Genomic DNA, 24,814 nt, shown 5'->3' with positions numbered 1-24,814 from the left:
AATAAACAATACTTTTAGGTCTTTTTTTTCCCTACCATCCTACATTTATTGAGTGATCCTGCTTGGTTTTACTCATGCCATTTCTTGTGTATTTCAACGCTCATTTTGTCTACGGAAATCTGTAGTTCTACCTATCTTTTTAAAGGATTAGCTCAAAGGTTCTCTTTTCAGAAGTCTTCAGATACCCTCCAATCGAATACTGAAACCCCTGGCCCTGTGAATTTAAAGCCAGTCCTTCCTAGGTGCCTCTCCCACCACCCCAAAATAGCCCAGGTACCTTGCTCGCTTCACATGGCCACATGATCAATCTCCTAAGAGGAAACCATCCATTTTCTCCTGCTAGTAGCCAAGCTTCTCTTAAAACAGATTCTATCATTTTCTTCTTTTAACGCCCCAAATCACATAGAACAACTCAAGTGGGCCCTCAATAAGTAACTGGATAAATAGAGAAATAGGAGTCAATTTTTTGAGAAACTAGTGATTTATAGAGCTTTTGACAGAGAGGCGGTTTAATGGTTAAGAGCATGGATATGGGGGTCAGAGTGATCTAGATTTAGGTTCACCAGGTTACTCAGCCACTGTGTCTTAGGCATTTCCTCTAAAAATGAAATTAATGATCCCTACCTAATATGGCGATTGTGACAATGGGGTAATAAAGCACGAAGAACCTCATCATGACTGTCTGTGGGACATGCTAGAGAGATAACTGTTAGATTATCTCTGGTGTCATAGGAGACTCTGCACAATGCGGTGCTTGAGGGGCATTGAAACAACTACTTCTGTGATTTAGGGAACAGTCAAGTCTTTAGTTGGACTGGCCTCTCAACAACCACTTTTTTTTTTTGGCTGTGTCATGTGGCACGTAGGATATTAGTTCCCCGACCAGGGATCTAACCCACTGGACCGCCAGGGAAATCCCAACAACCACTTCTTAATTGCTGACAAGTCCTTTTGACCTCTCTATGCCGCTGAAGTTTCCTTAGGTTATGTACATAATGTGGTGGTAAGACATTTACCTGACAGAAACGTTGAGTGAGATAATGTACGTAAAAGCACTATGTAAACTACTGTAAAAGATGTTTTATTATGGTCTTCGACTCAGAGAAAAAAGCCAAAAGTATTAAACATTTTATTCAATTTCTAGCACATTCTGTGAGGGGCTTGAAAATAAATTTCTCTCTTTCGTATAATTTTTCTTCCCAGTTAATTTGGTTTCTCAAGTTCCCAAAATGAAAACCGAATCTGAAATGGTTATATTTTGCTCCCTCTGCCGGCCTGTGAGGAGAATAACACTACCTAACAGGAATCATTCAAGATCATCTAAATGTTTATTTTCATGGACTTGAGTATAAAGATGTAATGGCATTCCACATAAAGACAAAAAACATAGTTTCAGCTCTATCTGATATATCTGACAATTAAACACAATTTTTTTATGTCTACTTTTTGTTTTTAACAATTATCACAGGATTCAAATCTAGAAAATTATTTTTGTACAAAGGCTAGCTGCCCTCCATTTATCTTTTTCAAAATGATTACTTTAAAAGGTCCTGCTGTTTCTACATTTAAGGCTGAAATCCACCGAAAATACCCAAACTTGTAATTTCTTTATTTCCTTTGCTGCCACTAATTTTTGCAACCACAAAATTTACTTCCAAACTTACAAGGTTGTATATACTTATTTAACTGTGAATCATTTTTTTGTATTCAAAGTCTCAGATTATGTATATGAAAGCTAATTTATTAAACCTTTGTACACAAAGATGAACATACCTGTATAGCAAGCTTATATGAAGAATGAAGTTACAAAAAAGTAAAAGTGTTATTAAAACTGATGCATGTAAATCACTTACAAAAATACCCGAAATGGGATAAAGCTGCTCATCCCTGATTTTTCTCATTTGGTTCACACAGTTGAAATATGAACTTTAAATGGTTAGAATTTTTTCTTTTAAAAAGTGATATATTAAACTTACATACAGGATAATTAGCAAAATGTAGAAAGGGAAAACAATGTACAAAAGACAGATAAAAACCATCACTCTTGACAGACACAATCCAAAAATAGTATAAACCTTAACAGACTATCTCTAAACCAGCTCCTACCTACGTCCCACCCCCCAAGGTTTTATCAGCAAGAATAAAATACAGTAAACCAGCAAGCTCAGTCTTTCTGTTCTTTAAAAGAGGCCTGACTTCAGACCACAGTTAAGCCTTAGATAGACTTTTTTTTTTTTTTTTTTTGCGGTATGCGGGCCTCTCTCACTGTTGTGGCCTCTCCCGTTGCGGGGCACAGGCTCCGGCCGTGCAGGCTCAGTGGCCATGGCTCATGGGCCCAGCCGCTCCGCGGCATGTGGGATCTTCCCGGACCGGGGCACGAACCTGCGTCCCCTGCATCGGCAGGCGGACTCTCAACCACTGTGCCACCAGGGAAGCCCTAGATAGACTTCTTTTAACATGGGAGGGACAAACAGGAAAATAATTTTACCTGTCCACTTAGTACTAATTACCAGAATGCAGTTATAATTAAATAGCTCTTGGTGCTATGTCAAAAGCAGTTTATTCAGGAGCCTTCTTGTTTTTTTGCTGGTTTCGGGGCGAGTTCTTTAACAAGTTTCTTATCCTGAGGTACATTCCAGTAGATTCCGCCATGTTCTCGAATTCAAATGGCGTTATTCCGGTTGCAAACTTGCTCATGTCAGGGACGGGGCTATGGATCTTAGTGGCTGTTCCAGGACTGGCGTCCGCCTGAAGGAGCTTCGGGCTGCTGCCTCCATTCTTGACCTCACAGTCTGACTCGACCCTGCCGCTGTCAAGAGCACCTTTAGAGTCTACCTGAGCCGGCTCTTCCTCTTCTTTCTGGCCAGGCAAGGCAGCCTCAGAATCTGGACTCGAGGTTTGTTCAACTTCCGACTTCTCTGTACTGGTGTCTGGTACCTCAGCCTCATCTGACATCTGCTTTTCAGATGTTTTTCCCTCTGGGACAGGGAGGTCAGGCTCATTCGGGCAAGGTGAAGAGGCAACTGAATTCCCGGTTAAAGGTGTGTCAACAGGAATATCAGAGTCACTGTTTACGCTCTCGGCCTGCTCGAGGGCCGCCCAGATCCGCCTCTGCTGTTCTTCAAGTTCCTCCAGAGTCAGTGCGTCCTCGTCCATAGTCACAGATGCCGTTCTGGTCTGGGGTGAGTCACTGGGAGTGAGTGGCGGGGTGCCCTTGGGCAGTGGAGGCGTGAAGATGGGTGGAGGGGTGCTCCGGGGGAGCGGAGGAGTGCCAGGGGGCAGCGGGGGCTGAAACTGAAAAGTTTCACTGCTCGGGGACCCGTGCGGGACCTCTGCATCTGAAATGAGGACGTTGAGAAACTTTGAGTTGTCATATAGCATTTATTTGGTTTTACGAACACTTATTATTTGAACTCAGGTGAATCCAGAGGTTCACTGGCCAAAATTACTGGCTCAAGAGGGGAAAACTGGATCCTCAGATACCATGACCATCACTTAATGTCCTCAATCCACCTGAAAAGAACATCTGCAGGGGGAAAGGTCAGGATCTCTGGCGCCGGGAACTTTAACCGAGGGAAAACTTTAACACAGTAGGAAACTGGGCTGGCACTTCAGCTGCCTAGACTCCAGAGTGGGTGGAGGCAGAAGGATATGAAGTGGAGCTGGCAGGGCGGGAGGGTCCCTGGCTTATCTCCCAATTCTGTACCCTCAGTCTAGACTGCTCGCCTGAACTGTGGGTTCATACAGCCAACTGGTCACTGGCCTTCACTACCTGTACGTCCCACAGACACAACAGATCTGACCTGTCCAAAACAGAGGATCTTTCCCTAAAAGTCACACTCTTCCCCTATTTGCTAAGCTCGCTAATAGCACCACGGGTGGCATCTTGCTGAAGTCTCCAAAACTGAAACCTGCTCGTCATCAGACAGTCCTCCCCCTTTCCTTCTGCCCACGCCAGGTCCTTGGCTCTCTGGGGCCCACCCTTTCCTGCAGCCTGTCATAGGCGCTGCGTTATTTGGGGCCACTACCGTTTGTCAGGAATATGAGTCCTTCCTGCCTCTGGACTCTTCTTCCTTATATTCATCCTCCAAACTATCAGTCTTTCTAAAACACAAATCTGGTCCTAATAACACTTCCATCTCATGAGAAACTCTTTAGTGCCTTCCCATCACCTACAGGAAGAAGTCCGATCTCCTCTGGGCCTTAGAGGCTCTCACAACCAAGAATTTGCCTATTTCCACCATGTCATTTCTTACTGCCTGGTTTAAAAGACTCCAGCTGTCACACTGTTGTTGGACCAATGTGCCGTGATGCTTCGTGCTTCTGTATTTGCATTTCTCACTGTCTCAAATGCCCTAACCCTTCTCATGGCCCTGGTAAATCTCTGAATTCATCCCTCATGATGCAGCTCGAAGTCATTCTTGGGAAGAGGCTATGACTTTATCCAGCACGGCTGCTCAGTTTTTCCTTGGTGCCACTATTACAGTTGGTAACCAGCTCTGTGATACTAACCTCTGTATGTATCACTACAGGCCACCACATTTATATTAAAATGATGTTTACACATCTGCAATCCTAGGCGACAGAGAGCCGTAACTAATGGTAGCAGTTGTGTCTTATTAATCTTCCTGGCCTCGGGGTCTAGCAGAGGAGTCTGAAACACACTATGTGTTTAAAAACTTTGGAAAAGTCAACTGCATAACACAGAATCATAAAGCCTATGCAAAACCAGCCTGAACCTTATTGTATAGGCAATAAGATCTGTGAGGAGGGTAATATACTGTCACTCAGAGTTTAAGACGTTAACTCAGTCGGAAGAGCAAAGAATGGATAAAAAAGCTGAAAGGAAGGATTAAAAAAAAAAATCAGTTATAAGGGCGCCAAGAGCAATCAGGTGAGAGAAAAAAGCCTGAACGAAGAGGCAATTTCTGAGACAGTGTTTAGATTTCGGTAGCTGGCTAGAAACGGAAAGCCACGATTACGGGTGGATGCGGCTGCAGACGAATGGCATCTCTCAGTCTCGGGAGCTGCGACAGCACGGGTGCTGCCGGCTACAGCAGAGAGCACAGAGGAGCAGCTGGCAGGGAGAAGGGATGGCAAAGCTGGTGAACTACTTGACAACGTATGTATTTTGTGCTTTTAAGAATAAAACATAACAGTTTAACCCAAGTTTCATTTTGCACAAAATATCACAATAAACACTATTAACATAAGAATGCTAAATGGGAACAGGATGTTCAGGTAGTTATACTTCACAGTTCCAAGCTGAATCACTCTACCCACAGGTTTGCAATATGGAATCCATTTCACTTATAACACATGATTTGCTAATAAAATTTTCCACAGGAAAATGGCAATTACACTGACTCACTGTTTCTTCTTCTTGGGAATGAGCTGCCGACAAAAGTCACTCGAATTACTACGGCTTACAGAGTTCTGCCCCTGCAGGGCAGGAAGAAGCTGGGGACAGGGGGATTTGCGGTGGTTCTGGGGTGGGAAGGGCCTGCCTTTAGGACCATTTATCAGGGTGTCCATAAGCCAACCCAGTTCAGTTAGCAGACCCTCTCGGCCCTTTCATGAAGCAGCCCTATAACTGGCCTTGATAATTTGATCTGTTACTACTCACTGAATGATCACTTAAGTTGTTCAGAACAAGGGTAGGGAAGGGGGTTGCTATTCACCCCCTCAAAGACGCTGACATTCATTGTGCTGAGAGGGAACATGGAAAACAACATGTTTTAACAAACAGAAGGATGGACTGGGGGTGGGAAGACACATGGAGGTCAAGACATGTGGCTCGAGGCCTTGAGCTTTACACGTGGTCAGAGTGTTCTGATCCTGGCACTAGCCCATCTTTTAAGTCTGTGGCTTGGGCAAGAAAGCTCTTGTCACGGGGTTCTTTGTCCTCAGCAGGTGAGTGCATGTTATGGTGGCTTCTTTTAGAGGTGCTGCTGTTTCTAAAAAGGCAGAGGCTTACTTAAGCTTCTGCACAGAGGCAGGCGCTTGTAAACAAAACCAGTTGCCTCTGCTGATGGCTGCGACCAGAGGAGCCTTTAGCAGGTGGTCTGGGACCTTGAGCTACACTTACCAAATGTGTGCGGGCAGGCAGAAGCCTCAGCGGATGGCAGCAGAGGCTCGGAAGCAGGCACAACTGATGAAATAATTCACTTACAGACTGCAGGGCGAGGGGGATCTAGCAAACTAAGGCACAGGCTTCGGGGTAGGGGCCCAGCTGAGTCCTCAGGAAGTGTGGCCGAGGCAGAGACCAGATATATAGTGTGGAAAGAAGGCATTTCAGGCCTTTTAGGTACCCGGGGTAAATAATCTTTGTTCTGCAAAGGTTCTGTCTGTCTTACAGAGAACTAAAGAGGTTCTAATTAAACCGTTTATCCCAGGGCGAGTTAGGCCAAAACTAGCACTAGATCTTCTGTCCCAAATTCCACTGTGGACTGAGAGCCACAGAAGGAATGTGGAGGCACTAAACTTGGATTTTTTTTTTTTTTTTTTTTTTTTTGCGGTACGCGGGCCTCTCACTGTTGCGGCCTCTCCCGTTGCGGAGCACAGGCTCCGGATGCGCAGGCTCAGCGGCCACGGCTCACGGGCCCAGCCGCTCCGCGGCATGTGGGATCCTCCCGGACCGGGGCACGAACCCGTGTCCCCTGCATCGGCAGGTGGACTCCCAACCACTGAGCCACCAGGGAAGCCCCTAAACTTGTATTCTTGAGTCTCACTTCATCATATGGGCTTAGGCTGGCTCTTGATTGGTTAATTATATATGAAAGAGAAAGAGACAGACAGACAAACAGAGAGAAACTTCCCTTAAGAGGAAGGTTTCCTAGGCCTCAGAAATTCCCTCACAAGAAACAGAAGCAGCAGCTCCCAGCACAGGGCTGAAAGTGCCCTGCACGTAGTGTGTGGACCTAGTTACGGACTGCCACCACCGCACATTCCCAGACCTCGAGAGAAAGCAACTACATCCCAAATGGTTCAAGATACCAAGCTCGGTGTCTTTTCCTCAGAGGTACTCTAAGTGCCTAAAACCAAAATTCCCTTCTTATGGGGAAATTTCTTCCAACCTAAGTTCCCAGGTGGTGGAGTCAGATGACTGGCACCAAGAGAGAGAGAAACCAAGATCTTTGCCCTTACTCAGAAATCTTGGCTGTGGCCTTTGATAACACTGGGAAGTGCTGGGCTCTGGGAATGTAATTGTCTGGGACAACTGCTTTTGGGTTTTGGGGAACTGCTTGCTTTCAAAATTTCATAGGTATGTGGCAAAGGCTGTAATTCTGTTTCCTATGAACTCTTTGGCCTTGTTAAAAGTGAGACTAGATATTGAAGTAAGGCTGTAGGTGCTAAACATCCGGGTTGTGAACTTTACTCAGGTATCAAGACCCCTGTGGTAAGAACAAGCAGAATAAAAAATTGGGGAAAATGGTTTGGAGGCTTTAATTTTGGACTCTGAAGTTGCTAGTGCAAAATAATTCAATTTGGGGATTTAAGGTGATTTAATCTGCAACCTTTAAATTCTCCCTGGGTGCGGCTTCCCGGCAGTCCAGTGGCCAGGACTCCGTGCTTCCACTGCAGGGGGCACACGTTCAACCTCTGGTCGGGGAACTAAGATTCCGCGTGCCGTGTGGCATGGCCAAAAAAATAAAGTAAAATAAAATCTCCCCGGGAATCTGAAAATGGGTACTCGGGGTGGGGAGGTCTCCATTCAAATTTGAGGCAATTTACATTGCTGGCCTCTTATTACTAGAGCATCTGTATGCATTTTACCCTAATGTTGCCAGTTCATTTCACTTTCAGAACATCCGACATGCTACATGGGACCAGAGTAGAGGGGCGTGGTTTGTGACGGGAAACAGAACAAGCGTTGAGTTTTCATCTTAGGTTCAGAGTGGACTTGGAGTTTATCCAATTAACACAAAATTCTGATCCATTCCAGAGCCTTCTGGGGGCAAAATCTAAACTGCTCATCAGCAGTCCCAAGGGGAAACCCAAAGGAGTGGTGGTTGGTAGTGGGGTAAGCGGGGACTCAGAAAGGTGGAAGCATGACTGTCCTGATAACTGCTGATCTGCTGAAAAGGATCGTCACAACCCCGCGTGACCACAGGTTCCACGGTAAACCCAGAGGGTTCAGAGAACAAAAGGCTGGGGGAGTATCAGAGGGCAAGGCCTTTGTTCCCTCCTGGGTTTCTGAGAGGACGGACTTTCCTCCTGGTCTCTCTTTCCTGGAGGGAGGAGGGACTTAGTGGATTTATACACTTGGGAAGAGTAACTGAGAAAGCTTGACTTAGCTCTGCCCTTCTTCCTCTCGGGAGCTGCCAAAGGGGAGCATGTTCCACTGCTTGTCTCAAAGCACTGCCCACCAGAGGGGCCGGTCCAGGTCCAGAACCACTGGGACTGGGTGGGTAGGTCTGTCTAGCTCAGGTACCCAGTCGGCTGCCCAGCTGGCTCTCACACCAAGCTTTGATCAGCAAGAGTGGAGATGCTCTGATATCCGAGGAGAAAAGAAAAGTTAGTGCTCATAAACAGCTTCCTCTTTCTTATAGAACTCAGGAGCGTACAAATTCACCCTACTTTCTAAAGAAATCAAAACCACGGGATGAAACCTACCCGAGTCAAGCTCCATGTCGGCGGGCGAGGCTGCCAAGCTGCCTTCCTTCTTCTGCTTCTTTGGGCTACTAGGCCTGGGCAGAGACGAAGACCTCTTGCTGCTGGACCTCACGCTCGGCTAACGGAGAACCAAATTGAACACAAGTTAGGCGGGTCCACAAAGAATTGAACCCCATCCCTTCACTTAAATATGATGTAGAAAACCAATCTGGAGCTAAGTCCAGGTAACTGGTGAAGGCAGTTACCTTTTTCCTTTGGATTCATCAGAAAACACAGAGTGCTTTATATCCAAAGCGAGAAAAGGCAATAAGATGCCTAATGAGTTACAAAATTCCTCAGATAGACGCGATACATTTTTATAAACCACACTCTGAAAATCTATTTACCGCTTGGAAGTTAGAAGTTAGGTAATTGGCAAACACGTCTTTCTGCTGACATGCCTGCATTGGTATGGAACCAAACATCCTCCATTCCTAATGATGAAAAGAGAAGAGAAAAATAAGTATGTATTTGGAAAACGTCATGCTTTGAATAGTCTGCTGACAGGAGGTAAAGTGGAGGTCTCAAATTACATTTCTGCTTCATATGTGACTTTTCCTTTTTGGGGAAATTAATGAAAATAATGGAGCATTGAAGGGGAAAAAAAACCCAACTCTGCCTGCAAAATGATCAGGACTGAACACTAAAAGACTACTTGACAAAATCGCTTGGCCCAAAAAGGTTCTACCTACTACAAGAAGAAGTTACAGGCATTAATGACGCAGACTCTCATTCGGCCTGGCTGGCTCCCGCCCCCCTCCTGACGCACCAGCGCTGTTCACAGGACTGTTAACTGTTCCCTTCTCCTAACTCTCTCACTCATGCTGATTTTTCTGTCTTCTGTTCTTTCCCTTTCCAAACTGAGCAATAATCTTGAAGGTTCAACATCATTTGTTTCTCTCTTATGGCCAGTAACACATTCAACAGTGGTTCTCAGTAGAAATCACTTTGGGCTCTTGTGAAACCTATAGATTCTAGGGACTAAGTTAAGTCTAAGGGGGGGCAGGGGCGGTGCTCAAGAATGTACATTTCCAATGCACACCCCAAGGAGATTCTGATGTGGGCTGGTACTTGGACCCACTTCCAGAGGGACTGATGGTCTGTACATGCAACTCAGCCCTTGATTAATTACACACGTCTTTGTATCTGTTCACTAGACTGTAAGTTCAGACCTTTGGCTGTTTCTCTGAAGCCCAGTCCCTAAGAACACCTAGAATGCATTTTTATTAAAATACCACCACCACCATCACCACTACTATACTTAGTTGTTAAAGCCTGAAACGTAAGATGAAAGTTGGAAAAGATTAAGTGTAGCAAACCTTTCTTGTATAGGAGAAATTTTACTTTGGGGAGGGGGTGAAGAGGGAAGAGTAGGAAAAAGTTATAGTAATACTTAGATTTATTAAAGACAGAAATTTACTTCCCAATTAATTCTGTAAAACTTATAACACTGCTTCAAACCATCCCATATTTAAAAAAAATAATCTTTTAATTTTAGAATAGTTTTAGATTTATAGAATCTCACCATTCTATTTTAGCTCCTTTTCTTAGGGCATAAAATTGGAAAAAACTGTGGGCTTTTTTTCTTTTTGATGAATTCAAGATTTCACTTAATATTCTAATCAACATAAAGGAAATTAAAAAATTAAACACAAAAGTAACACATTTACTTCTTTACGGAACAGTAATTGCTACATAAGCTAACATTTTGAACAATCTACATAAATAATGTCACATCCCAGAAGAATAAAAAACCAAAACACTTACATCTGGAATTCCTCTGGGAGTAGATATATTAAAACCTGGATAGTTTACCAACTTCGAGAGATCGTAAGTGACACTTTTATTTTGTTGCACTTCTCCAGCTTCTGTTTCTCCATCAGCACCATCTATTACAGACCATCAAAAAGCTTAATATTGCTAGATGCCCACATAAATCCCTCTCCAGACCAGAAGCAGACCTGGAAAGTGCTTAGATTCATGACCACAGAATTATTCCGAGAATCGCTTTAATTATAATTTGTCTGAACCATCAGATTAGAATTTTTAAACAACATGGACATATTATTTTGATAAAAATAAACATTTAAAATCTTGGAAACTTTAGTTCTTCCATGAGTTATTTGAAAAGTCTGTTTTGCACTGGTCTTTGATTTGCCTAATCCTCTATTCCAATTCTTTATTTAATAAACATTTATGTAATGGTCACTGTGTATGAGCTAGTGTTTTCTTTTCAGACAGTGCCTGAAACAGTTTACAAGCATTCATTCGCTTAATCTTCATAACAACACCAAGAGGCACATGCTGTTAAAACCACCTTACAGATGAGAACAGTTTTTGAAGGATACTTAGGAACCACTTCATTATTTTGAAAAGTACTAGATAAATCGAACATTTTATTTTGCCTTGTCTATATACCTAAGGAAAACAAATAGTTGATGAGAAGTTTCTCTTTATATAAGTTTTCAGGATAAGAAGCCAAGTAATGAAAGAGTAAGACTATAACCAGTGTGTCACCCGTCATTAACAGATAGATATAGGCAATGATCACCAATGACTGATTCCACTACAATTCACAGGAAACGGAGGGACAGAGAAACATGCTAAAATAACACCATGGGGATGCACCAGCAAAAACGCAAAAGGACAAAATACAGAGTTTTGTTAAAAACAAGAAAGGGAACTTACAGATTAAAAGAGATTTAAGAGGCTCTCAATGATCTACAATCTTTTGTCCAAAGAATCTCTATTCAAACAAAGAGAGAAAAAGAAAGAGAGAGAGAGAGAGAGAGAGAGAAAACAGAAATGCAAGCACCTACAGAGTGGCAGGAGCAATGATAATTTGAATGTCAGCATGACTTGGGGATATATTAAAAGGCTGTGCTGGGGCTTCCCTGGTGGCACAGTGGTTAAGAATCCACCTGCCAATGCAGGGGACAAGGGTCTGAGCCCTGGTCCGGGAAGATCCCACATGCCGCAGAGCAACTAAGCCCGTGCACCACAACTACTGAGCCTGTGCTCTACAGACCGCGAGCCACAACTGCTGAGACCGCGAGCCACAACTACTGAAGCCTGCGTGCCTAGAGCCTGTGCTCCACAACAAGAGAAGCCATCGCAATGAGAAGCCCGCGCACCGCAACAAAGAGTAGCCCCCGCTCGCCACAACTAGAGAAAGCCCGCACACAGCAACAAAGACCCAACGCAGCCAAAAATAAAAAACTAAAATTTAAATAAAATTTAAAAAAAAAAGGCTGTGCTAAATATTCTTTGGTACCACTTGAGGTGGGGGTGTTGGTAAATTTTTTATTTAGCTTTTATTTAATTAATTAATTTATTTATTTTGGCTGTGCTGCACGGCATGTGGGATCTTAGCTCCCTGACCAGGGATCGAATCTGCACCCACTGCAGTGGAAGTGCAGAGTCTTAACCACTGGACTGCCGGGGAAGTCTCTAAATTTTTTATTTTTATTTTTAATTACCTAAATAATATCTAGAAACACTCTCATTTTTAAAAAATGTACAGCATTAGAGATAATACTAAAATCTTAAGCCCAATCCTGTTTTCGTTCTCAGGGATAACCACTGTTGAGTTTGCTGTATATTGGTTAGGACTTTAAAATTTTTTATATAAAAAGTTATTTACTATCCACCAGATGCCAGGCACTGTGCTACATGATAAATAAATAGATACAAATTGTGACAGGGCATGAAGAAAACAAACAGGGTGAAGTGATGAAGACTGGCAGAACAGGTGGGTAAACATGGGAGAGACACATCTACTTATTTATTTATTTATTTATTTATTTATTTTTGCGGTATGCGGGCCTCTCACTGTTGTGGCCTCTCCCGTTGCGGAGCACAGGTTCCGGCCGCGCAGGCTCAGCGGCCATGGCTCACGGGACCAGCCGCTCCGCGGCATGTGGGATCTTCCTGGACCGGGGCACGAACCCGCGTCCCCTGCATCAGCAGGCGGACTCTCAACCACTGCGCCACCAGGGAAGCCCGGGAGAGATACCTTTAAATAAAGTGGTCAGGGAAGGCCTCTATGAGTCCAAACCCTGAAACCTAGGTGGTTCTTGGTTAAGATCTTTCAAAAATATCTTTTACAAACATAACTCCTCATAGAAAATATAGAGCATTGTTTCATCCGTGTGGGTTTTTTTTTTAATTTAAGATCAATGGTATCATAATATTAAGTCATCCAGAAACTTGCCTTTTAAACTCAGTATTGCATAGGGATTTTGCCACGTTAGCTCCATGGATTTACTCCATTTTTAAAAATACTGCAGGGATTCCACCCCCCCCAGATCTACCACGGTTTACTTAGCCATTCTCCTTTAGGGCCTTAATGTTGTTTTTAATTTTTCACTATCATAGTCAATGTTAAAAAGTATCTTTATATACACACATTTCCTTGTGCGCACGTGTGAATATTTTTCTAGAGGAGGTACCTAAGAGAAGTTCTAGATCATAGGAGGGTTTATTTATTCTAATTTTTATAGGTCTCCTGGCAGAGATGGATATATTTCTGTTACCATTACTGAGAAAGGCAAGAGCTTATGAGGTCTAGCTGGAGAACCAATACCTTGCTAGGTAGTCACTGGGCAAGTCCAGATAACCATCTGATAACTCTCACTGAAGTTTTAGCTCCTTCCTTGTAAAACAAGGGAAACACCATCAAGATATTTTTTAGTTAACTCAGCACACACTAAATAAGCCAGCCATTCCCACCCTATTTTACTGTGATTCTTTAATTAAAAAAGAAAAAGATAGAACACTTAAGCTGACTTATCTAACTGAACATACTATACCTTTTCCATCATAGAGTGCAAGCCCTGAGGTCTCTAGTTCGGCCTCTTTGAGCCAGCCTGGTGGGTATCCTAGCTGGCGCATTCGATATATAAAAGGTGGAAGACTCTTGTCCGTCACACCCAGCGCATCCTGAAGTTCCTCACTGAGTAAAAATAAAAGAGGAAGAAAAATACTGTATTCCTGTTTGGATGAAAATACATACTGGTCTGATATTTTAAAACTCTTCTGTGTCTTATATTACACGCCTGTGGCACAGTGCCTATCAAACACATAGTTAAAATTCCAATAAATCTTTTTGGATTAATTGATGTACATTATATAGAGCCTTGCTAGAGAACACTTATATCTTGATTATTACCCTGAAGATCCACAGAACGTTCCAAATAATAGGGAAGCAGAAATGACATTCTATGATAAAATGACAGAGGTACCTAATAACTCCTGGCTTGAATCTTCCAAATCTTTCTTCTACTTCTTCTGCATGGTATCGCTGCTGAAAATTCTGACTGCTTGTCTCACCACAGGCATCCATATACTCTTTTCTCTTCTCACTTATTCGAGCAGCATTCCGAGGCTAAATCGTAATGTGTTTGGAAAGAATGGTATCGAGCAGTTTAGAAATATTTCAGAAATTAAATAAATATAAGCACTTTTTCTAGGTCAAGCACACAGATTATTTCAGTTTTAATGCATAAGGGACAGGTATAAAAGAGAGTGGATACTTTAGGAAAATAAGCAAAGAAGAGAAGCAGTCCCTTAATTTCGTATTACCTTGGTACTATCATAACATAAAGTTTTGAAAATAAGTTGTCTAAAAATGAACCCGCATAATGTTTTATTCATCTCAAATACAGAGTACTGTAATAAATTATTATATTTTTAAAATCTATTATCTTTAAAACTTACGTATAAATTTGGAAAGATTTCAAAATCAAGGACTATGGGAAAGACAGGAAGTTTCTTCACATCACACAATGCCACAGATGTACTGAAAACATTAGAAAGCTCTGGTTCAAAGATTTTTTTTTATATGAGAAAAATTTACCATTGGGCAATCTTTCATTTGATGCTCTTCAGAACCACAATTGAAACAGTGAGGCTTTGGCCTATTTGGTCAAAAAACAAAGATTTTCATAATGTAAATAGAAATATAAAAGCAAATCAACAAAATTCTGTATGACAGCAACGTGTATCAGAGACAAGAAAGCATGTAGATCGCCAATTATTATCTGCAAAAATGAGTACACTTTCACTTCTTGTGCTTAGTGATTTAAACAAACAGTACTTTTGACCAAGTCTTTTAACCAAGAACCCTTGTGTTCCCGACTGATCTGTTACCTCTGAGTTTTGTCAGTGGCTAATAATAGAAGAACCAAGGCAAACAGATTATCATATTTTCCTTTAGGTAACTTGGAAAGGGGTAGATGGTTATAAGACAGCAATCAAACTGACAGCAGTAATTATACCTTTCCACCCACCCAGGCACATCAGGAGTGAACCAATGAATTCCAATATAACTGACTTAAACATTTAACATGTCTATATATTGAAATTCTAGTTTAATCTGTTTATTTATCGTAATCTAGCAATAAAGAATATTAACTTTTCAAGCTAAAAGAGTTCATGGTTTTGGTTAAAAAAGAAGAAAACAAAAGCAACTCCCCACACAAACCTTTTTGCCTTTACTTGTATTTCTTGCCCTTCTAGAGAAACAATGTGGCTGAAGACTTGCTGGTACCTTTAGTGAGTTTTATTAAGGAATAGTTATCATAGTCTGCAAAATTTGGTTTTTTTTTTTTTTTAAAGGTGAACTTAATGGCAAGATGCATAAAGATCTTCATTCACTATGTAGGATACTTGGGTATTTCCCATCCTTCCGTAAGCTGAGGGTTTTCATTTAGTAGCGGTTGCCCCAATTTATCAAGGCAAAAATTAGTAAAATACAGGACACTTCCTACAACCTGCAGAAAACAAGTCAAAAAATATTGCTATTTAAGCAGAAAAAAAAAAGACATTAAATAATGTAAGACTATGATTAATTGTTTTAACAATTTATTTCTGGATGAAATTATTAGAAATAATAATCAACTCCTTAGTTAAAGGAGCCACATTCTGATGTGTAAGTAAGATCTCCATCACTGAATTCCCCTCTGTTGCCTAGATCACTGAATTTTTCCTGTTGGATCACTACTATCAGTTGCACTTTCTCCAGACTTAAAAAACAAAATCTTTTCAACAACTCTTATAGTCCCTCCAATTTCCCATTTCTTTGCTTCCTTTTGCAGCAAGATCCTCAGACAGCTGTCTGTATCTATATAGTCATTGTTTCTACTTCCTTTCCTCCCAATCACTCTTTTCCTTTCCTTCCAACTTTTGGGAACAGTTTCCTACAGAAAAGTTGAAAAAAATGGTACAAGGAACACCCATGTACCCTCCATCTAGATTCAACAGTTGTTAACTGACATTTTTGTGTGCACATCTCTACACACACACACACACACTTTTTACTGAGCCATTTTTAAAAAGTAAGTCGACACCACTATCATCTTAGTCTAAGTCACTATTTTCTCCAGCTCGAGATTAATACAATAACTTCCTTCCCAGGTTCTAGCTTCCACACATAACCAGCTACAGACTCTATTCATGACACTGCACCCCTAAATACTTCAGTATGAGCCTTCTAAGAATAAGAACATTCTACAAATCACAATACCACTGTCATGCTTAAGAAAATTACTAACACCTTAAAATCGTCTATATCCAATCTATTTTCAGTTTTCCACAATTTTAAAGACATGGGGGTGCTGGGATGATGAAGAGCCCACAGATCTTACTGAAAAGATTTACAAGGTATGTACACATCTCTACAAATGTGATAAAGGCTGATATTTGCAAAGGTATCGTTTTAGATCACCCTATAAATGTCAAGTGGAAGAACTAGGACCAGTGATTGGATTGAGTCCAAGAAGCACATTTCAGCTCAACTTTTAGAGAGTGGAAATTTCTATCACAGGTGTGAAGAATGAAGTGGTTTGTCTCATTTTTTAAAAAAGTGAATTCCAAGTTACTGGAAAGACTCAAAAAAAGAGCAAAATGCTCTAAGGGCACTCTAAAGAAAGATTCCTGAATTTGAATTAGATAACTTCATTTCCCTTTTAAACTCTAAGGTTCTGGGATTTAAAGTGGCACCTGCCTGGAAATGGGGGATTTTGCACTTATTAATTTAGTCTAAATTGTGGTACATCAATGGGACACAATACTCCATGAACATGAAAACTAGTCTTCCTTTAATGGAATCCAGGATTACACCATCTTCTTTAAAAATTTTTAAGTTGCAAAATCACACCACTACACTGCACTGACACTGCTGAATTTTGCATAGGTACTGAAAGGGCTAAATGTAGGTTCATCCCTGTAAATCGTCTTCTGTTTTTCACCCACTATTGTAGTCTGTCCACATTTAACACTTCCTATCTGCCACCTGTTATATTAGCTATATATCCCTCTCAGCTTCATCCATCTCTAAGTTCCACAAGCATGCTTTCTATATCTTCATCCAAGTTCTTAAAAATGAGTAGAGGTGGGAGAGAGGGATGAATAGGTGGAATAAAGAGAATTTTTAGGGCAGTGAAACTACTCTGTATGACAGTCTCAGGGTAGATGCATATCATTATAAATTTGTGCGAATTCACAGAATGTACACCACCAAGAATGAACCTTAATGTAAACCATGGACTCTGGGTGATAATGATGTGTCAATGTAGGTTCATTGATTGTAACAAATGTACCACCTGGTAGGGGCTGTGGATAGTGGGGGAGGCTATGAACGTCTGGGGGCAGAGGATACATGGCAAATCTCTGTACCTTCCACTCCATTTTTCAGTGAACATAAAACTGCTCTAAAAAAAACCAATCTATTAAAAAAAGAAGAAGAAAGAAAGGAAAGAAGATGAACAGAGAGGATAGTCAAGAGAAAAATAAAGTCCTCCAAAGTATATATATTGTGCCCCCAGGCCACAATGAAATAGTTATTAAAAAGCAAACTGTGGTATTTAGAGGCTGAAGCCTACACTGTTGTTTACAACAAATTTAATGAAAGAATGTGTGATCGTCTGACGACATATGCCTATACCACTTTATCATTTAAATGTCACCCAATGGACATAGGATAGGAAACACATCTGCAGAATTCAAAGCTTAAATGTCCAAACTTACACTAAAAGCTTCCTTATTGTTGACAGCACTGGATTCTTCTACTTTATGGTCCTCTTCTAGCATAACACTGGAAGGCTAAGACAAAGAGAAACACATGTTACAAAAGGTAACCAATTTTTAACAACTTTCAATTTCAAGTATTAGCCATCTGAACACACTTTATTTTCTAATACATACCATTAAGGTATATAAAATTTTGAATTCATTGTTGTCATAATTAGGGTGAGTTGAGAAGTTAAGCTAGGCAGGAATGTTTATGAAAGAAATCTCCCAAGTGGGAAAGTCAAAAAGATATATAAAAGATAGTATCTTCTGGAGCATTAACATACACTATGACTTTTTTAAAATTATTTTTACACTATGACCTTTGTGTTAACAAATATTAATTATGGAACTTTCAACACTTAAACTGACAAGACAGACTTTACCTTGAAATCAGATAATCAAAGATTAAAATAATATATAACTTGATATTACTGGTCAATACTGTATTACAACCCTTACAGACCTCAAGCCACTACAAAATTCTGAAGTGTTTCCTGAATCAAATATTAAATAATACTCAATATGTTTTGGGTTTTTTTTTTTTCAGTATGGTTTTCATTGTTAAATGTATTTTGTTCCGTGAATCTTTAAAAATTATATCTGATAGGTGAAAACTAAAGGTGATAAACAAAATATTTAATTAATTAGAATACTCCATTCTCCAACCTCTGAGGATAAACAGCTAAAGATCCTTATTTGAGAGACCTACTTACCTTAATTTTTAATTAAAAAAAAAAGCCCAGAAATCATAATTCTGATTTTCTTAAGGTAAACTCATGCCCTAATATTCAGAGTGGAATCTCTCAGATTTCTTTGGGCATGCTGTTGATTTTTAAAACAAGTAGAAGGGAAAGAAAGGATAACATATGAACCTGTTCATTTTAGATAAAAAGAATCCATCTTTTATAAACCTCAGAGACAGAGATTTTTTTTTCTGACCTAAAATTAATTTTCTTCCCCAAACCACGTGTCCAAGTCAGGGAATGGAAAATAAAAAGGCTTCAGTTTTGAGCGCAGCCAGGTGTGAATATGAATCCCTGAGAAAAGCACCCGTGATCCAAAAGAAAACCCTGTGGCTGCGCTGGTCAGACTGTGGAGAAGGAAGCCCGGCTGCAGGATGGGAGGTGAAGAGTCAATCTCAACAGTCATTCTGGTTTTGATTCAAGAGGATCCCTGGAGCCTAACAATTGGCAGTGAAAAGCATAACCTACTAATCTTAAAGTCTCTTAAGTTTGAAATACCTGGGGCAAAAGATTAAAGGAAGTCTTTTCCACATCATTTTTCTGCTGTTCCTCAAATCTTTTTACTAAATTTGATACAAATTCCTCTATTTCTTGATGATATTGCCTGCATAAAGAGGACAAAATGGTCAGAACCCAGACAGAGTAAAACATTGACTTGATTGAGTTTTATGCATTTTTAGAAGATGTCATGTGTAAATTTTGTTATTTTGTTTTTCAGAGTGTGTCAAATCACTGACTCTTTGTAACACTCAGGAATCTATTCCTTAGGAAAAATATATACATTGCTGTCAAGTTAATAAAATGATTACAATAACCTAACACAGTGCCTAGGCTGTAACAGCTGGCAAATACTTATGCAAAGACTAAATGGATTTTTTAAATAAATTTTACATACTTAATTTTTGAATATATAATACATGTAAATGGTTCAAAATTCAAAAGAACTAAAAGGGTGAGTTACATAATGAAAAGCTCCCTTCCTACCCTGTCTCTCAGCCCCTTATTTCTGCAACACAGAGATAATCAGTGCATTCAGCTATCCCACATCCTCCTCCCAGACACCCTCTCTGCACATATAAGGAAACACCTATGTAAATATTACACTGGAGAAAAAAAGACCAAAATGCAATGCAAGAAAAACGACTGAGGTCTATTTTCCCCAGCTTTCCAGGTCAAGAACCACGTTCATCAAATATTCTTCAGTGCTCGGTTCAGGAGGGGCCAAAAGAGCCAACCTCCTATTTACAGACTTGATCCATCAGGTCCCGTTAGCTCTGACATTGTAAGATTTCTGCAGGCACAACGCCAGGTGAGCAGTGCTGACATTAAGACTGCCAAGGGCTTGAGTTAGAGGCCGATTCGGACGGTGACAGCGGCGCTGGAGCCCCACGTGCCCAGCACCGTGCTGCTCCTGTGCTCACCACAGGCTGCTCCACCCTCCCAGAGCCTCAGGTTCTGCTTCTGCTGAGCTGAAGTAGCCAATGGACCTGCCACACAGGTAACACCCTATGTACGGTCCCTTTACCTTGCCCGGCGCCTAAGATAACAATATGATTAAGTGACACCGAAGGGGGCAAGCAGGTGTCTGAAATGTCTATGACCATGCTCTGAGGAAGGGACAGGTCAAGGCCTCAAACCATGTCAGAACATTCTAGCAAGCACTGCAGGAATGCACTGAGTCATCCTAGACCCAAGCATGCTGGAAGGCTTGCAAAGGTCTAGTTTTGCTATTAAAAAGAAAAAGAAAATCACGTGGGTAAGCTTTGAAGATAGCCAACAGGGAAAACTTAGTTCCCTGATTGTGGCAGAGAAATGGTTAAGATTATTTATGGTGGTAGCGGTGACTTTTATTTGAGGCTATTTATTGGGCTCTTACAGGTGCTCATTTAGCTACTTAAGAGGTAGTTACTATTAGTGTCCTGTTTTCCAGTGATGAAACTGATATGCAGAGAGGGTCAGTGACCTGTCCAGGTTCACAGATATAGAACGTAGAGGAGTCCAGCTTCAAATTCAGGTTTATATGACTCTAATGTCCTCACTCTTATCATGATTCCATAAATTTTAAGTAAAAGAATAAAGATGGTATATAAAGTAAAAATGAGAACAGCGTATTTATAGAAGACATTGTATCATAAATACATCAGCTCATAATATTTAGGAAAGGGAAAATTACTTACTTTGAAATAACATTGTTCATAAATAGAATCTGAAATAAAGGTCCATCTAATTTAGTATTGTTCACCAATATTCCACTAAAACAGAAGTTAAAACATATTCTTAGAAGACATTAAAGTAAAACTTGCATATGTTTATATAAACACTGAATCTTTATAATTCTTAAGTACCAAAGATCATAGAATATTTTACAAATAAGATCAAGAACCACAAAGAACTCCAGTTTTACCCACTTTAACAGTTTTTAGGGGTATCTTTTACATTACATATTTTTAAAAATATTTCATAGAAAAATTAAAAACTGGGCTTCCCTCGTGGCGCAGTGGTTGAGAGTCCGCCTGCCGATGCAGGGGACACGGGTTCGTGCCCCGGTCCGGGAAGATCCCACATGCCGCGGAGCGGCTGCACCCATGAGCCATGGCCGCTGAGCCTGTGCATCCGGAGCCTGTTGCTCCGCAACGGGAGAGGCCGCAGCGGTCAGAGGCCCGCGTACCGCAAAAAAAATTAAAAACTACAGTTAATCTTTCAACCGAAAAGCTTCTTTACCCAACGGCTGTTTGTTTACAAATTGAGGGGAGGGAGGAATTGAATAAAGCAGGTTACAAGAATATATTTCTGAAAGAATCAGTGAATTTGGCTTAGAAATATATGGGAAATTGAAACACTTTATAAATAAATGGGTAGACTCTTTCTGGAGGGCAGAGCACACTGCACTAAGTGGCTCAAATCCAAAATTTTAAAGTAGAGATGTAAAAAGTATCTCATTCCTGAATTTGACTTTGAAATACTGCAAAAAACAGAACTAGACTGCAGCCTGGAAATCTGCTATATATCCCTTTGGTAACCTGGGAGCAGCTGAATCTGATTCCGCCACACCTGCCTCAAATCCTTCTACCTGTACAGCACGTGAAATAAATCAGTCTGTATGTGGAATTGCCCACATCAAGTAGAGAAATAAAATTAAATATGAAGACACCCAGAAACTTGCTTCAATTTGCACAAACTTCAGTTTTAAAAAATACATCATGTTTCTAAAAACTACATGCAATTGCATGACCCTTGACTGGAGTTCAGTTTGAGAAATCAGCAATAAAGACATTCAATTGGGGAAATCTGAATCTGGTTGGGAATGTTATTAAGGAAATCGTGCCAGTTATTAGGCGTGATCATGGTGTTGTGGTAACATGAAAGTCTTTAGAAAAAAAATACATGCTGAAATATTTGGGGTAAAATATGTATATGGAATTAGAAGAAGGAAATATGGCAAAATATTGTTAAATCTAAGTGATGAAAAATGGGTATTAACTGTACTATTCTTTCCACTTTCTCTATGTTTGAAAATTTTCATCATATAAAGAAAAAACAGAAAAAAAAAAAACAAAAAAAAAACGCCCCACAATGTTTACTGGATAAAAAGAAGAGACACTCCTGATCATGAAAGTTCCAAAAATAAGGGTTAAATCAAGAGATGTAGGGTACAGTTTTATCTAAATAATTTTATTTTTTTTCTTCCTTGGTGTTCTGTAGAAAGCTTTGTCAGTCTGACAATGCGGAGGGCACCAATTAAAAAATATATATATATATTTTTTTTCCTTTTTCAGGATACTAATGCTTGCTTCTTATAAATTGGCAAAGCCTATGATGCTGTAATCATTTGAATTCAGGTGATTATAACCCCCTTATAAATAAATATTTAATGTTTAAATGAACAACTCTATTACAAAGCATATGCTTATCTAAATATTTTTACATATATAAAAATTGTGATTTTTTTTTAAGAATCCTAGTTACATTCAATATGTTTACTACCTAACCAAAAATAAGTGTAGATCTACAAAGTGTGCTCACATAGAGAAAGGAAAGTAGGGCATAGAGACGTTATTCTTTATACATATTCTGAAATATGTCTAAATTCTAAAATTTTAAAGTTTTAGTCACCAGTGTAGCCAGTTAATTCAGCTGGTACCAGGGACAAAAAATTCCATGTGAAACTGCATCAGTGTACCCCATATTCTGAAAGCCTTAACATACCATTCTGTGTAATAAATTTGTACTTTAGGAAATATTTTAATTTAGTGACTACTGAATAAATTACAAAATATCAACATTTAATCTTCTATTAAAATCAGATGCCTGAATGCAAATTTACTCACTGTACTTTTTTCAAAAGCAACTACCATCTCTTCTTCTAAAATGCTGCATCTTGCATTATTTCTATTTATGAACACATTTTAATTGTATAAATAAATCTTCAGCTAGATTAATACTGTAATCTGAATTCTAACTTACCAGAAATGTTCGCTGAATAGCAACAGCTAGGTTGATAACTTGCCTGTTCTGAACATTAAGTCAAAAACTTCTGAATTGTGTTTCACACATATTTTCACCCAATAAGTCAGTTTTCAAAGTTTAATACAGTTGTGAGAATTCAAATTTTACCCTCACAAATTAAAAATAAAAGATCATTACGATGATTTCTTGAGTACAAAATGGTACAAAAATCCTAAACACCCTTTTTGCAAAAAAAAAACCCTGTGATTAAATATTAATGTCAGGATAAAAAATAAAGGACATTATGGTGCAAATTCAAGATCTCATACCTTGGTCGAGTCAGAATGTTCAATTTTCTTTTAAGTTCTTGATGTTATTACTTGTTAAGGAGTATAAGCCCTCATTAAATAGAAATACGAAGATCATAAAATTCAACTACTAACCTCACTTTTGGTGTCAATGTTATAAACATATGTTATAAACGTTAAAAGACAAATATTTTGAGGATGACACACTTACTGACCTCCTGTTTTGTTGCAGGGCTAGGTATCTAAAAACTAAAATAGAGTTTTCATCCCTTCCAACATGGTATTTCTAAGGCAGGGGCACGTAGTTCAAAGAGACTAACAGACTAAACCAAAAAAGTTATGCAGCGTAACAGACTGTTAAGACCTGAAGAATCTAGGATGGAATCTATGAATGTTCACTGTAAAATCCTTTCAACTTTTCTGTATTTTGAAATTTTTCATAATAAAATGTAGAGGAAAACGGCATTATGAAAAAATGACTTCGAAAACCTTAAAAGATGATTTACCAACCACTTTCAGGGGTTTTTACACTAGAAAAACTACCTGAGCCAAAATTACTTGCATGTATATTACAAACAAAAAAATACCAAAAATTCTCTAAGAATGGAAATAAACATAGTAACACTTCTAGAAAGGTTGTAAACATGTAACTAAACGCAAACGGAAACTTATTTGCGCGTTTTCCCTAGGGGTTTGCAATGGCCCTTAACCACGGAAGCTACTTCAAAGTGGAAGAACTTTAAAATGAATCCCCGAAGTTCATCAAGCAATTAACCATTTCTCTCTGCATGCCTCGACTCCTTAACGCCCCCAACTGCACATCCTAGCACCACTAACTTTTGCCCCGCCCTAAAGACACATCTGCGCCTAGGTCTAAGCATCCGGTATCTCCTAACATATAACTTGACTGCAACAACTTTAGCTTGGCTCCAAAAAAGGAGATCGGATAATGACTCCAAATAGGGGAAGAGAAGTGAAGAGTCTACAACTGAACAGTTGAAAGAGTCCGGAATAACGCTAAAAACCTGCCCCAGATTGGGGGGCGGGAGGAGTGAATAAGGTCCAGGATACGGATCCCAGAAGGGGAGATGTCTGCGCCGAGGCCTCGGGGACGGCTTATGCAACCCGAGCCCGCGATTCTCAGCCTCGTGGAATTTCCGCCCGCACCCTCCCGGGGACGGCACACACCACACTCCCCAGTGACAGGGCCCAGCGAGCGGGAAGGATATTCTCGGCGCGGAGCTGCTCGATGGTTTCCTCGTACTGCCGAAGCCGCTCCCGCAGCTCTGCGTCGCCGACCCCATTCTCGTCCTGCTCGTCGCCGTCGTCGTCCTTGAAGAGGGTGTGAACTGGCTTCGGAGTCGACTCCTCTAGGTGGTCAAACGCCTCGAACAGCTCTAGGTCGCCAAAATCCACCTCCGCCGCCATTTTGGGCTATGGGAAAGATACGAGAAGAGGCGGAGCTGGCCCCCCCGGTCGAAGGCAAAGGTTGTTGGGCGGCACCGCTCTCTAGGGCTCCGGCCGCCCTAAGCCACCCAGTACGGTTTCCTCCAAACGTAGAACGCTGAAGCTGCATAATAGGCGGGCCAG

The 24,814-nt window shown here is 40.5% G+C and overlaps 1 protein-coding gene and 1 non-coding gene across 9 annotated transcripts in view; both read right to left on the bottom strand.

Annotated features, from left to right (window-relative positions):
- Window positions 1-24,814, bottom strand: part of ZCCHC8 (zinc finger CCHC-type containing 8) — a 48,972-nt gene extending 24,158 nt beyond the window's left edge. For 3 of the 8 annotated variants that reach the window (XR_016387470.1, XR_016387471.1, XR_016387473.1), the window contains exons 1-14: window positions 24,454-24,814; window positions 23,246-23,288; window positions 20,648-20,722; window positions 18,969-19,074; window positions 17,683-17,757; window positions 15,325-15,428; window positions 15,140-15,205; window positions 14,513-14,573; window positions 13,899-14,041; window positions 13,467-13,609; window positions 10,423-10,544; window positions 9,003-9,089; window positions 8,617-8,734; window positions 2,489-3,338 (exon numbers count right to left, since the gene is read on the bottom strand). Coding sequence is in view for 4 of the 8 variants with exons in the window: in XM_022597884.3 (XP_022453592.1) it covers window positions 2,560-3,338; window positions 8,617-8,734; window positions 9,003-9,089; window positions 10,423-10,544; window positions 13,467-13,609; window positions 13,899-14,041; window positions 14,513-14,573; window positions 15,140-15,205; window positions 15,325-15,428; window positions 17,683-17,757; window positions 18,969-19,074; window positions 20,648-20,722; window positions 23,246-23,288; window positions 24,454-24,652 (2,121 nt within the window). In the remaining 4 variants the exon portion in view is untranslated. Of the gene's footprint in view, window positions 1-277; window positions 436-1,065; window positions 3,339-8,616; window positions 8,735-9,002; window positions 9,090-10,422; window positions 10,545-13,466; window positions 13,610-13,898; window positions 14,042-14,512; window positions 14,574-15,139; window positions 15,206-15,324; window positions 15,429-17,682; window positions 17,758-18,968; window positions 19,075-20,647; window positions 20,723-23,245; window positions 23,289-24,453 lie in introns of those variants that run through there. The other 5 variants (XR_016387472.1, XM_022597884.3, XM_022597886.3 and 2 more) reach the window with 5 other exon arrangements.
- Window positions 20,050-20,184, bottom strand: LOC115804129 (small nucleolar RNA SNORA9). The gene has a single exon (XR_004024981.1). It is a non-coding gene; the product is annotated as a small nucleolar RNA SNORA9 (small nucleolar RNA).

The sequence above is a fragment of the Delphinapterus leucas genome, chromosome 14 (genome assembly GCF_059928025.1).
Source record: "Delphinapterus leucas isolate spDelLeu-1000000601 "Yukka" chromosome 14, BTC_Dleu_Yukka2, whole genome shotgun sequence".
NCBI lineage: Eukaryota > Metazoa > Chordata > Mammalia > Artiodactyla > Monodontidae > Delphinapterus > Delphinapterus leucas.
The sequence above is the reverse complement of the archived record's forward strand: the minus strand, read 5'-3'. Positions and strand labels throughout refer to the sequence as shown.